This window comes from Papaver somniferum, chromosome 1 (genome assembly GCF_003573695.1).
Source record: "Papaver somniferum cultivar HN1 chromosome 1, ASM357369v1, whole genome shotgun sequence".
NCBI classification, from domain to species: domain Eukaryota; kingdom Viridiplantae; phylum Streptophyta; class Magnoliopsida; order Ranunculales; family Papaveraceae; genus Papaver; species Papaver somniferum.
In genome coordinates this window covers 183593189-183607692 of record NC_039358.1, presented here as the reverse complement: position 1 = coordinate 183607692, position 14504 = coordinate 183593189, and the positions used below count along the sequence as shown (strand labels likewise).

General features: G+C 36.3%; 1 protein-coding gene across 1 annotated transcript in view; it reads left to right on the top strand.

The window, feature by feature from the left end:
- Window positions 1–292: 292 nt before the first annotated feature.
- The window catches only part of LOC113355458 (uncharacterized mitochondrial protein AtMg00810-like), a 31901-nt gene continuing 17689 nt past the window's right edge, over window positions 293–14504 (top strand). Inside the window, exons 1-2 of the mRNA XM_026598321.1 lie at window positions 293–364; window positions 437–529. Of these exons, the coding sequence (XP_026454106.1) occupies window positions 293–364; window positions 437–529 (165 nt within the window). The remainder of the gene's footprint in view (window positions 365–436; window positions 530–14504) is intronic.

The window sequence follows — 14504 nt, the reverse complement described above, 5'->3', positions numbered from 1 at the left end:
GTGCGTGTACCAACTTTACATAGCACAGACCAAACTTGGAAACCCTAAAGTCGGGTTCTTGTGAAACCTTATAAATTCCAAACCTTTTATGAGAGTACACATATTCTAGTTTTTCTTTTTAAGGATGGGGTCTCCTCCAAGTTCTTGGGATTTGCCAGCCGATTCAATTGATGATTCGGTTTATTTGGAGTTTGTTTTAAAGAAGAAAAGAACCCTTGTTAAGTCTGACGAACTCGAATCATGTGCCTCATGCTATTATGCGTTTTATCATCAAGATCGACAAAATGCTGAGATGGTCTCTGCTGAAGTGGTTCATGGTTTTCTCAATGATCTTGGGAAGACTCAACTGAAGCTTGAGAACTCTGTAAAGGATATTAACATGCTATGAACTGAGTTGAAAAAGGTTGACTATGACCTTGTTCTCATGAAGTCACAGGTTAAGGATCTTCTCAATGAGGGTATCTTCTCCGAAGATACAGTTGATACCGTCAGTCATAATCCTGAAAGTCATGGATCGCCTAAAGATTGTGTACTCTGAGTTTTGGCTTGTGTTTGCTCTTTGTTTTTAGAATTGTTTTCTTTTCTTTCTTTTTTTTTTAATTTTGTCTAGGAAAACTTCTTATGAGAATTTTATTCTTGTTTTTTAAGAAGGATAACTAGGGTTTGGAATAGCCATTATTGTGAGTAGACATAGCTATGTCCGACGTTTTCATCTTCAATGTTTTTAGATTTATCTAAATTCTAAGTCATTTGGAAGATGATTGTTTGCAGTATTAAAAGTTATCTCTATTACGTCCGTGAACCTTGACTGTCCCATACTTGTTCAAAAGTTATCTCTATTATGTCGATATGAAAGTATTGATAAAGGATAGAATGAACTTTTGAATACAAAAGTTAAAGCCTTTTATATCATTATTTTAATGGAAGAAAGGATAAACTTTTGTTTACAAAGATTAATTCTATTATATGTCATTGTGCAAGTAGTGATGAAAAGTAGAATGAATCTTTGTTTATTCTGCAGTATTGGCCTTTTCCTGATCCACATTTTTGTGCATATATTGTGTTGCTCCGTAAGTTCTCTTATGTTGAGCATGGCCAATTGAATTGATCATTTTTGTGGATAATTCAATTATGATTTTTGGATACAAATTCATGTTCTCATGTGATTTGGTTATGTCCAAAGAAATCCTTCTTTTCTCGTAAAAGTAAGGTCGCTCTTGTTGTTCTTTCGGGAATGACATTTTATGGGGGAGAGTTCTTTTTGAACTTGTGCTTAATTGCCAAATCTTTGTGGGGAGTGCGGCTGTGGAATATTGTAGGGGTTATCTTGTATCTTTATAAACTCCTTGATGAATGCATTTAGCTTCGGCTATATGATTGCATCTAAATAAGTTGGTATGTTATTCTCTTTTGGTCATGAAGTATATCTATAAAAATTTCATGGGGATCCCACTAGTTATCGTACCTTTGCCAATTTATATTGACAAAAAGGGGGAGAATTAATGTGTAGTTTCAAACTACAAATACATATGGTTTACGGATCATTATGTAAGGGGGGTGGTTATCATGTCGAGATGAAGTATTGACCAAGAGGGAGTGATACATATCACCATAGTATTGTTGTCAAAGTTGTGATACAATTGAACTTTGATGTTGTGTAATGATACTATGACACTGTATAACAATGATTGAGAGCATTTTTTTTCTCATTGTTATCTCTACGGATCTTCAACAACTATGATGCTGAGTTGAACATGTTTAGAATCATGGAGTACTTGGAAGTGACGAAGATTTCGAGTCGTGTTGAAGATGCCAAGGAGATCAAGCATTTGGATGAGAAGCTACAGAGTTTTATTTATTTTGTAATTCGTATGTATTGATAGTTTTGTCACTAAAATTGACAAAGGGGGAGATTGTTAGAGCACTGCTCGGTCGAACTCGCATGCGTTGCTATCTCAAGTATGTTTTTCAATGTTAGTGATCAGAACTATTAGTCTTGATTTCTAGTCTACTTATAGATGTCTCGGACTAGGACATAGATTGTGTAGTTGAGCCTTAGACTTCACGGCGTTCATCATTTGAAGACGAAGAACTACTAAGGAGAGCTTGTGGAACTTCATAAACAAAAGGTATGTGGAGACTGAAACTTATCTATCACTTGGAAAGCCTATTTCTACTCCATCTCTTATATTGAGACATAAGTCGTATTACGATATAGTTTTCTATTATACACATTTGATATTTCTAGTTGAGTTTAACTCGCTTACATATTTCTCGGAATATGTGTTGGCAAGATTTAGCTTCAACCAAGTTCATCTTATATTCTTGACGCAAGTCAAAAGATGATCATGTGAAAATTGTCGAGTAACATCTTCATGGTTTGTGTGATACAATCATTTGGTGTAAACTTGGAATGTTCTGTTATGATTATTTCAATATCTTGAAAATTGCTTTGATGCTAATACTGTGTGAAAACGGCTATTGTCATCCTCTAAGAAAGTTTCAATGATTGAAATAAGAGTTTAGAACACTTAACCATTATTGGATACGTCATGTTGTGTACTCTTACACATATGTAATCCATGTCCGAGAACCATAGTATGCGTACCCGTACATGTACCTGTTGACTTGAGAAATCCAAGAACCTAAGTATGTGCACCCGTTCGCGTACGCGTAAGGTTCATGTCCGAATGTTTCTGCTGGAATTGCAAGTTCGCGTACCCATTTGCATACTGTCGAAACCCAACTTTGGTCCGGGTGTTTCAAGTATGCGTACCTGTTTGCATACTTGAAGGTTAAAGTTCTAAAATCGGTTATGTACATGAACATAAACATTTATATATTAAGAAATGCAATTTTTGCAAACCGTGGCTGTAATGTTCATGAATTGATTCGAGTGAATCAACCCGATTTTGCATCAATTGTGTTCTTGTATACTTCTATGAGAATATAGCAATTGAAAAACTCTTTAACTAGTTTCATTTGAGTCATTTGAACTAGTTATGGTTAAGATGAACAAGGTTGATATAAGAGTGATCATATGGCTAACTTCGGTTAACTATTGTTGAGCCAACATGGTGTACACGTTTAGGTACGGTTACATTAACCTAAATGAGGGTACATTTCATTTGTGTGTAACAAGCTAAGTTCGATCTAACGGTTGAAAGATATTAGCTTGGTTGAATCAGGTTTTTCATCTAACGGTGAATATTGAACGCTTTGTTACCAATGTAACTTGGATTGCAAACCCTGATTTGAAACTATATAAAGGAGAACTCTAGCAACTGGGAAAGCTAATCCCCACATTTATGTGTGTTACTAGTTGCATAACTAGAGTCGATTCTCCTTTAACCTTAGGTTTCTCTCGAGACCCTGTAGGTTAACGAATTGAAGACTTCATTGGGATTGTGAAGCCCAACCCAACTATTTTCTCTGTAGTTGCATGATCTGATCTTGTTGTTTCAATCGTGTTGAGTACAATTGGAATAATTGGCTCGAGATTAATATCTCCGATAGGCAAGATCAAAAGTAATCATAAACATCTTCGTCTCATCGTTTGTGATTCCACAATATCTTGTTTCGCTAGTTGATTAAGATTATTTTGAGGTGATTGATAATACTAGGATGTTCTATGGGAATATAACACCGGTTTATCAATTGGTTCTTGTTCACCTTGATTTATAAAAAGACGGAACAAAAAATCTTGGGTGTTTCTGTGGGAGACAGATTTGTTTATCGATTCTTCGACTTTGGGTCGTAGCAACTCTTGGTTGTGGGTGATATCAGCTAAGGGAATCAAGTGTGTAGTATCCTGCTGGGATTAGAGACGTAAGGAACGCAACTGTACCTTGAATCAGTGTGAGATCGATTAGGGTTCAACTACAGTCCAGTCTGAAGTTCATTGGTAGTAGGATAGTGTCTGTAGTGGCTTAATATAGTGTGGTGTTCAAAGCTAGACTAGGTCCCGGGGTTTTTCTGCATTTGCGGTTTTCCTCGTTAACAAAATTCTGGTGTATGTGTTATTTCTTTTTCGTATTATACTTTGTTATATAATTAAAATATCACAGTTTGTGCGTTGTATCAATCAATTAGGAAATCCAACCTTTGGTTGTTGATTGAGATTTATTGATCCTTGAACATTGGGCATTGGTACCGTTCAAGTTTACTCCTCTTATATTCAATCGGGCTCGCAAATTTCTATTTGCTGATTGCAGATTGAATTGAGAGTTAGAGATATAAACTCTTGTATATACTTTTGTCTAGATTGAGTCTAACTGTCTAGTTGATTCTTTAGAAATTATATTGGAGTAAGTCCTCTCAGATTACCAAACGATTTGTTGGGTGTGGTTTTTGTTCCCCCCGCATTTTGAGGAATAGATGCTCCAAGTATTAGCAAAGAGGTAAAAATTGTCAACGCTAGTGATTCTTCTCAAAAAAAAAGGTTTCCACTGATGGAAAAAGTGAAATACCTTCACCGGCAGTTAAAATTCGAAAGAGCAATGTATATCAACCTCCAAAGTCAGCACATACAGATCGAGGTAAGAACATTCCTTATGTTTGCCACTATTGCGGAAATAAAGGTCATCTGGAAAGGAGATGTCGTTTTCGTATAAGGAATGAGAAACTTCATGATGTTCTTGTTTGGAAATCACAAGAAGTTGTGAAAGCAAGATCATACGCTAAGGCTAATCCCCTTAACATTACAGGTTATAACTTTCCAACCTTTAGGAAAAGGAATCATTGTTGTGATAAACCTAGATTTTCCTATAAACGTCATACGAAGCCTTTTCACAATCATAATGGTTATCAAAAGGATAACTTCATAAAGACGAAGACAAGATCTGATCTTCCCAATTGGACAAAGACTAACTTGCAAAAGAATAGTCAATCCAATTCTCTTCCAAGAATTCCATAAGAGAGTAATAGGAAGAAGGGTAAGGTTGTTTCTAAACACACTCAGATGTGGATACCAAAGAAAGTTAATGATGCTTTGAATGTGAAAAGGAATGATCTCCCAGAAAATTCCATGACTATGGAGAAGGCAGTATCCATGATGTTGGAACTTAAAAAGTTCTTTGGAAAGATGGATTTGGATGTGAAAGGCTCTAAAAGCAATCTCTTTCATGATAATCCAAAAGTCACTCGTGATGAGCAAGACATTGTTCACCTCAACACAACTTGAGTATATTGTAAGTGCATCCTCACCAAGGAATTACCTGTTATGTATACGGAGAGGGAAGCACAAGAATTGGGGCACACACATTATGTTCGGTAAGGCTGTAGAATTCGAGTGGATTCTTCTAAAAAGGTGTGTTTATAAACTTGAGAAAGATTTGTGTTTTTATTTTCTTAGAGTACTTATAATGATCCATGTACCTTGCTTATCGTTCATTTCTACCTAACTTGATCTGTGTTTAAGGTTCTTAAATGTTTAGGTTTGAAAATAGTAGTTCGGGATGTTTGGACTTCATGGTACACATACCAGGTATGCATACCATCATTTAAAATCAAAATCCAGGGATTTTAGTACGCATAACCGTTTGCATACTGCTCCAGGTCACGAAAATTCGTTTGCAAACCCGTATGCATACTTGCCCGTAAACCTCGATATTCTGTAAACTTGTGTTGGTCGTAGCTTCTTCGTCCGAACTCGGAATGACCTCATTCTTTTTGCATTCTCTTCCTCTTTGAGTTCTCTTCAAAATGGAATGATAATTATTGAACTTGGATGAGTTAAGGTTGGTCTTTGTCCCGTCTCTTGTTTTTGAGTGTTTTGCTCTGTTTCGTTTCACTTGTTCCACTTTTCTTGGAATTGAGCACTTGGATTCTTGGAGTACTACTGTTCTAATCTCATTTGTAAATTTTGCAAGAATGATGTTGGTGAATCACAAAGAAGGAAGTTCAAGAATGGGCAGTAGTACACATTGCTATGGGATTCTTGAATGTTCGCAATCATCTTATGTGAACTATGGTGCATGGTCGTTAATGACTTTGTATGTTCTTCTTTGTTAAGAAAATCTTTTTATACGCCCTTGGTAGCCATTCTTGGTGTAAATCCATGCGAAAAATATTGATTCTACCCTCTAAGGACAACCCATCTTGTATGTGAAAAAAAAAGATGATTTTGCAGTATTAATCCTTATGATTTTATATATTGCAACTTGTTATGGGATATGTGTGTTTACATACGTGAACTATGATTGTCCCATGCATGGTCAAAAGTTAAGTCTTTCATATGTCTTTATGCAAATATTGATAAAAGATTGAATGAACTTTTGACAAACAAAAGTTAAGCCTATTATGTCATTATGCAAATATTAATGGAAGATAGGAAGCACTTTTGTTTACAAAGATTAAGTCTATTATATGTCTCTATACAAATAGTAATGAAAAATAAAATGAATCTTTGAATATTCCGCAGTATTGGTCTTTCCCTGATCCACATCGTTGTGTAAATATTGTGCGGCTCCGTAAGTTTTCTTATGTGAGCATTTCCGATTAAATTAATCATGGGTTCTCTTGTGGTTAATTTAATTGAGTATTTTGGATACAAAATTCATGTTTCATGAGATTTGTTAATGTCCAAAGAAATCCTTCTTTCTTGTAAAATCAAGGTCGCTCTTGTTGTTCCTTTTGGAATGACATTTTATGGGGGAGAGTTCTTAATTGAACTTGTACTTAATTGCCAAATCTTTGTGGGGAGTGCGGTTGTGGAATATTGTAGGGGTTATCTTGTATCTTTCTAAACTCCTTGATGAATGCATTTAGTTTCAGCTATATGATTGCATCTAAACAAGTTGATATGTGCTTCTCTTTGGTCATGAAGTGTATCTATGGAAATTTTATTAGGATCCCACTAATTTTTGTACCTTTGCCAATTTTATTGACAAAAAGGGGGAGAATTAATGTGTAGTTCACACAACAAATACATATGGTTTACGGATCATTATGTAAGGGTGAGGGTTTTCATGTGAGATGAAGTATTGACTAAGGGGGAATGATACATATCACCATAGTATTGTTGTTGAAGTTGTGATACAATTGAACTTGGATGCTGCGTAATAATATTATGATATTGTATAACAATGATTGAGAGCTACTGTTTTCTCATTGTTATTGTTAGAGAATTGCTCTGTCGAACTCGCATGTGTTGCTATCTCAAGCATGTTTGTCAATGTTAGTGATCAAAACTATAAGTCTTGATTTCTAGTCTACTATAGCTAAGGTCTCGGACTAGGATAGAAAGTGTAGTTGAGCTCAAGAACTCCATGGCAATCATCATACAAGACGAAGGACTACTCAAGGAACTGGTGGATCTTCATCGAATAAAAGGTATGTGGAGACTTGAACTTATCTATCACTCAAAAGTCTCTTTATCTTCTATCTTGAGACAAAAGTCGGTTTGCTATATAGACTTAGATTATACACATTTGCTATTTCGAGACGAGTTTATCTCTCCTATCTATTTATCGAAATATGTGTCAGTAAGCTTTCGCTTTAAACAAGTTCATATTTACCTAGTGAAGAAAGTCATGACAAGTTTCAATCACTTTGAAAATTGCTTACTTTGACGAAAAATAGTTTGTGAATAACAACTATAGAATATCAACGTCCTCTAAGAATGTTTCAATGATTGAAATGAGAGTTTAGATTATATAACCATTGGAGGATATAAGCATTGTTGTGGAAACACATATATGTATAAGTCCTTATTCCTTGAACCGAAGTTTGCGAACTTTGTTGATCAAGAGAACCGGCATGGTGGCGTGAGCCAAGTCCGCAAACTCATTCCGCGAACTGGCGGAAGTTCTCATCCCGAGAATTTCTGCTGGAGTTTGTGAACTCCATCCGGGAACTTAAGTCCGCGAACCCAATCTGCGAACTTGAGTAGGTTATATCTAAAAACGATGTTTGTGAATTTATTCTTATATAAACTAAGGAATGCAAATTGCAAACTGTGGCTATATAGTTCATGAACCGATTCGAGTGAATCAAATCGTTTTTGCTTCGATTGTGTCTTGTGTAGTTACATAAGATTTCCTTGTAATTGAAAAACTCTCTAACTAGTTCATTTGAGTCATTTGAACTAGTTATGGTGAAGCAGAATATGGTTGATATAAAAGTAATCATATGGATAACCATTTGGTTGACTATTGTTGAACCAACAAATGTACAAGTTTGGGTACGGTTACACAAGCCTAGAAACGTGCATTTCATTTGTGAGTAACAAGCTAGTTTTCGATCTAACGGTTGAAAGATATTAGCTTGAATCTAAATCAGGTTTTCATCTAACGGTGAATATTGAATGCTTTGTTACCAAGCTAACATTGATTTCAAACCCTAATTTGAAAGACTATATAAGGGAGAACTTTAGCAACTGGGAAACCTAATCCCCACACCTTATGTGTGATACTAGTTTTTCTAAGATAGAGTCGATTCTCCTTTAACATTTGGTTTCTTCTTCTAAACCAGGTTAACGACTTAAAGACTTCATTGGGATTGTGAATCCAGACCGATACTACTTTCTCGTAGTTGTGTGATCTGATCTTGTTGTTTCTATCGTACGAGAACAATTGTAATAATTGGCTTGAGATTGATATTTCCGATAGGCAAGATATAAAAGTAATCACAAACACTTCGTCTCATCGTTTGTGATTCCACAATATCTTTTTTCGCTTCGTCAATTAAGATTTTTGTGTGGTAATTGATAACACTAGGTTGTTCTTCGGGAATATAAGTCTAGTTTATCAATTGGTTCATGTTCACCTTGATTTATCAAAAGACGGAACAAGACTCGTAGTTATATTCGTGGGAGACGGATTTATCTATTACAGTAGACTTTTCTGTGTGATACAGATTTTTTTATTAAAGTCTTCAACTTTGGGTCGTAGCAACTCTTAGTTGTGGGTGAGATCAGCTAAGGGAATCAAGTACGCAGTATCCTGCTAGGATTAGAGACATAGGAGCATAACTGTACCTTGGATCAGTGTGAGATTTATTAGGGTTCAACTATAGTCCAGACCGAAGTTAATTTGGAGTAGGCTAGTGTCTGTAGCGGCTTAATACAGTGTGTATTCAATTTGGACTAGGTCCTTGGGTTTTTCTGCATTTGCGGTTTCCTTGTTAACAAAATTATGGTGTCTGTGTTATTTCTTTTCCGCATTATATTTTGTTATGTAATTGAAATATCACAGGTTGTGTGTTTTTCAATCAATTAGAATATCCGACCTTTTGGTTGTTGATTTAAATTGATTGACACTTGGATATTGGTTTTTGGTACCATCCAAGTTATCTCTCTAGTATTTGATAAAGACTCACAGATTTCTATTTGCTTGAGTATATATCAAATCGAGAGATTGAGATATAAACTCTTTGATATACTTTTTATCTAGATTGAGTCTGACTGTCTAGTTGATCCTCTAGAAAGTATATTGGAGTTTGTCCATACAGATTGCTAAGCGAAATATTGGGTGTGGCTGTTGTACCCCCGCTTTTTCAATTAGTATCAGAGCAGGCAAACACTCCAAACCTGATAAGTTTGTGTTTGTTCGTTCCTTAAAAATTGTCCCATGGGAAATTTCTTTGGAAAACTTGCTCTTGGCATCTGTAACGCACGCCAGAAGTCCTTAAAGATTTCTCAATAATTATTATGGTTAAAACCTCCGGGTTCACATGATAATCTCATCTTATCTAAAAAGGAAAATTTAGATGATGAGAACCAATCTAAAGGAAAAAATAAAAAGAAGGAAAAATTGAGGAAACGTTCGTCACGCTCAAGGATATGGACGCTCAACAGGTTAAATCTTGATCTCTTTGAGGAATACTATCGTAATGGATCAATTGATAAAGATCTATTTGTAGATGGGGAAAAAACGATTTGCTGGTTTTTACGGAATTGAGGAGACGACCATGTGGAGGATACTCCTTGAACTGAGCGAAATGTTCAACCTCACACAGATGCACTGCAAGAAGAGAGTGCTTTGAATTCGAGAGATCAATCTGTAGTACTCCGGCCTAAACCAAGACAATGGTCGTTCCAGAGTAAATTCGGTCACAAGAGAGGATGGGTCGATCTGTAGGAGGGAAGCTGAGAAATGTGTGGAATCAATGATAATCAAAGATTGTAGGTGTGTTATATATTCTGAATAAGATAAGTTATGAATGATTGAATCTCTGTTGAGAGTGATTACTCATATGTTGAGTTGTTAATCTCGTGTTGTCTGTTTGACGTGAGATTCTTCTTGTTTTCAATCATGATTCAGAGACTTATTTATATTGTTGGAATTGTAGACACCATGATCCCATGAAGTGTGAAAGTTGATGGAATCAAAGAGTGGGGAAATGAAAATCGTGTTTGAAACCATTTGCTCATCGTGCGGAGACCAACTACATTGTTAACTCCTTCAACTGATTGCACGACTTGCTCACATTCCATCATGTGTATGAACACACGTTCCATAGATCGCCATCATTGTTAGTCAGTTGTTGACTTCATGACTTCATGGGACGATGGGTCCATGTATTTTCTGAGTTGAACATGATTTTGCAAAATGTTCTGAGACTCATGAATTGAAAGAGTACGTTGAGACAGAGGTATAATTTTCACGTTGATAGTTGAGGCGAGAAAGTATTGCTCATTCGATAAATTGTTGAATATTGAGGGTTGAACCAATATTCCTTGGTTTGAGCAAATATTGCTCATCTGAGCAAGTGTTGCTCGTCTGATGAATTATTGTTAGCGTGACCAAAATAAAACATTAATTAGAATATTGATAGTTGAACCGAGTATAATAAAATGATGATCATGATATCGTCGCAAAATTATTAGCGTTCGAATCTGGAATTATGATCCTTGGACTCAGAAACCCTAATTTGATCAATTGATGACCAATTTGATGGTTTATTGAAAATCCAACCATGGAATGAAGGAGGGACCGGCTACATGGGATCAGGGATCGACCATGTAGTGCATGTATGCTTGAGTGAGCAAATACCAAGATCTCTTGAAGAGTTGGTAAAAAAATAATCAAATGCTGGTTCAATCATTCCTCATAGAATACTCGTCTGAGCCTTAGGTGACAAAACCTAATTAATTATGAAGAGGTGAGGGACCGACCAAGGGGTCATGAAACCGGTCCTGGATGGTCACGGGATCGAATGACGATCACTCTATGAAAATTCCAAAATTATTTGGAGGAGTTTTGGACCTAATACGTGCAATTAGGTTCAATCATGAAAATACGTGGGACCGGCTCCTTGTGAGCCAAAGAGCCAACCTTGGTCGGTCAAGGTAACATGCTCACGTCGTCAAAACGTTTGTGTCTCAGTCCTGAGAATTTTGATATTTTCTGGCGTGCGTTTGAGCAACCATTTGAGAAAATATGACAAAATCAGGGTTTTGCTGAAACTGAGGAAACTTCATGAAATGAAGGAAAATAATTATAAAATGAAGGAATGAAGAGGTGTGGTACCGCTGAGGCCAAGGCATGGTCGGCCGGCCAGTGACCACGGTCCCATGGTGCCTTTTCCTAATTTTATATTATTTTTCATGATTTTATAAAAATATCATGAAATCAAGGAGTTTGTTGAAATTAAGGAGTTTCCTTGAAGTGAAGGGGTTTCCATGGGATCAAAGAAATAAATAATATTAAAATAATAAATAAGGGCGTGTGGGACCGGCTTTGAGCATGGTCGGCCGGCTGGGGCCCGGTCCCGTGTGTTTCCCTAATTTTATGTAATTTTTGTGTATTATTTCCATGATTTGAAAGAATTTTCATAATTTGAGAGAAATACCATGAAGTCAAGGAATGGGATCAAGGAAACTTAAAATAATAAAATAAAGGGACATGTGGGACCGGCTAGCGCATGGTCGGCCAGCTGGGGCCCGGTCCCACGAGTTTCCCTAATTTTATATTATATTTTTCATGGTTTTATGAAAATACCATGAGAATAAGGAGTTTTCATGAGATTAGGGAAATATTAATAAAATAATAAGGAACCATGAGGTGTGGGGCCGGCCGGGATCAAGGCATGGACGGTTGGCCAATAAACACGTCCCCATGGCATTTTTCCCAATTTTATATTATTTCATTGGTGCGAAGAAAACACCATGAAACTGAGGAGTTTCCTCAAAACGAATGATATTTGTTCAAATGAAATGATTTTCATAAGATCAAGGAAAATAACAAAAATATGATAAAATATAAAACTGGCGTGGGACTGGCCACGGCACGGCCGGCCGGCTAGTGGGCCCATTCCCCCAGCGCCTTGGTCACTATTTTATCATTTATTATTTTCTTTCCTATTTTGCATAGGTTCATCGTTTCGTCGCATTTTGAAATACTCGTTCGTGCATTCAGGTGATTGTTAGTGCATCATCGTCGAATACACTTGCACCTTTTGAGTCGGGGCTTACTCGAAGGTAACTCAGACGCCCGTATGTTGAATATTTATTACTAACCCATGGTAGAACCATAGATTAAAGTAACGAAATATTACAAAAATATTTGAATATTTTCAAAAATTCAGTGGATGAATCCAAGAATTTAGGAATAATTAATTGATGGCTCTATACTAGTACGATCGTCTAGGAGCATTAATTATTCTGAGCGACATGAGCTAGTTGAAGCGTCATATCCTTTATATAGTCAGGGAAAACTGTTGTTTGTATCCTGAAGACGTTATTGCTCTATACTAGCAGGCAAGCTGTCTAGGAGCCGTCCAATCTCGTGATTCTATATAGAAGTAATTACTGAAGTGTTCAATATTCATGAGATATGTCGTTGCCTAGCCGAGATACTACATATATGCATGTACTCTGAGAGACAGTATTCTCAGTCAGAGATTCGATGATAGACCCGTGTCTCGATACTCGCGTATGATTGCTGGATCAGAAGTTCGTATAATTATAGGTTTACGATTTTAGCCTTTGTCTAAAATCCACCATCTACATTAAGTCCCCTGCTTAGTGAGGAACAGTCATGTTCCTCGGTCAGCATTAAATGGTGACTTTCCGGTTATAACAATATAAGTAATTGAACTTAATCGTAAGTTAAGACGTTACCGGATTTCTGATAGTACGAGCAAACCACGACTTGAATGAAGACCCCAGTGGCATGATAGAGCATCGTCAAATGAGAATAAATTGGTGTTGAACCGCTGATTTGGACAACGGGACCTTGGTCGTTTAGGATTCGCGGGGCCGGGCCCAATAAGGAAATCCTTGTGAAATTAGGTTTTGGAAATAAAATTTGATATAAAAGCGAACTAATACCCTTTTTTTTTACTTCACCTAAACCGACCACTACCTTCATCACGCCTTCATCACCTTCATCCCAGGGAGGAAGAAAATTTTCTCCGGAGTTTCCAGCGCCGCTGACCGTCGTCGCCACCGTCCGACTAATTTCCGGCCGGCGCCGACCAGGCACGGAATTATTTTTTTTATTTTTTTTTGAAGTTCATAAGAGTTCCATGAAGTGATCATGATTGGGTTATATATACATGTGCATATATATGAGTGTGAATTTTGTTGAAAAACCCCTTTTTGTTTGAAAACGTATGTTCGTTTGATCGTTAGTTTGAGAAACTAATAAAAATCCCTGATTTAGGAGAGATTTTTTTATACATAGACCTAGGTCCAGTGATAAAACTTTCATGAGAACCAAGGTTTTATCATAAAAGGAGTGAACTTTCACTAAACCGAAATAAACCCTCGTTTTAAAGAATGACGATAGCACGAAGGAAAAAAAAAATTATATAGACTTGTGTCCAGTGATAAAATTTTGTTTATGAGCTTTCATGGAAATCAAAACTTTATCTTAGAAGGTGTGAGCTTTCACAAAAATTGAGATAAACCTTCGTTTTAAAGACGGACGATGTTACGAAGGAAAATATATTTTTTTATATAAGATCGTGATCTGTCTACGAAAAATATCTTTGTATACAAAACAGTGACATGCTCATGGAATATTTTTTTTTTTGCATGAGCTATCACTCACAAAAATAAAAACGTGAGTTATTGTTCATGTTTTTGTAAACATATATTTTCAAAAACCCAAGTTTGATTTTGAGTAATATTTAAAGTAAACAATTATTTATGATGAAATAATGTTTTAGTTTTCATAATTCCATGGTGAATGTTCACACAGTAGAAATGTTCATGATTTTATGGAAATCTAAGTTTCGTTCGTTTTTTGTAGGTTTCGAAGAGACAGACGATTTTTGAGGTGTTTAACTCTCGCATTACTATCACTATTGTTAGTGAAATCGTGAAAAGGTAAGAGTTAAGAATTACCATTTTGTAGATGCTAGTATTTCCATTTGCATGATTCCATCATCTTGTTGAATTTCATATCTGGATGATGTACTGAAGTAGAATGCAGTGTGAATTTTACAGCTACTCCGCAAAGATGTCCAACTCACAGGCTAATGACGCTTCGAGAGATGAGATGTGCGTTGATGATGATATCTCCAAAGATAAAACATGTATGGATGAGACTTCCGTT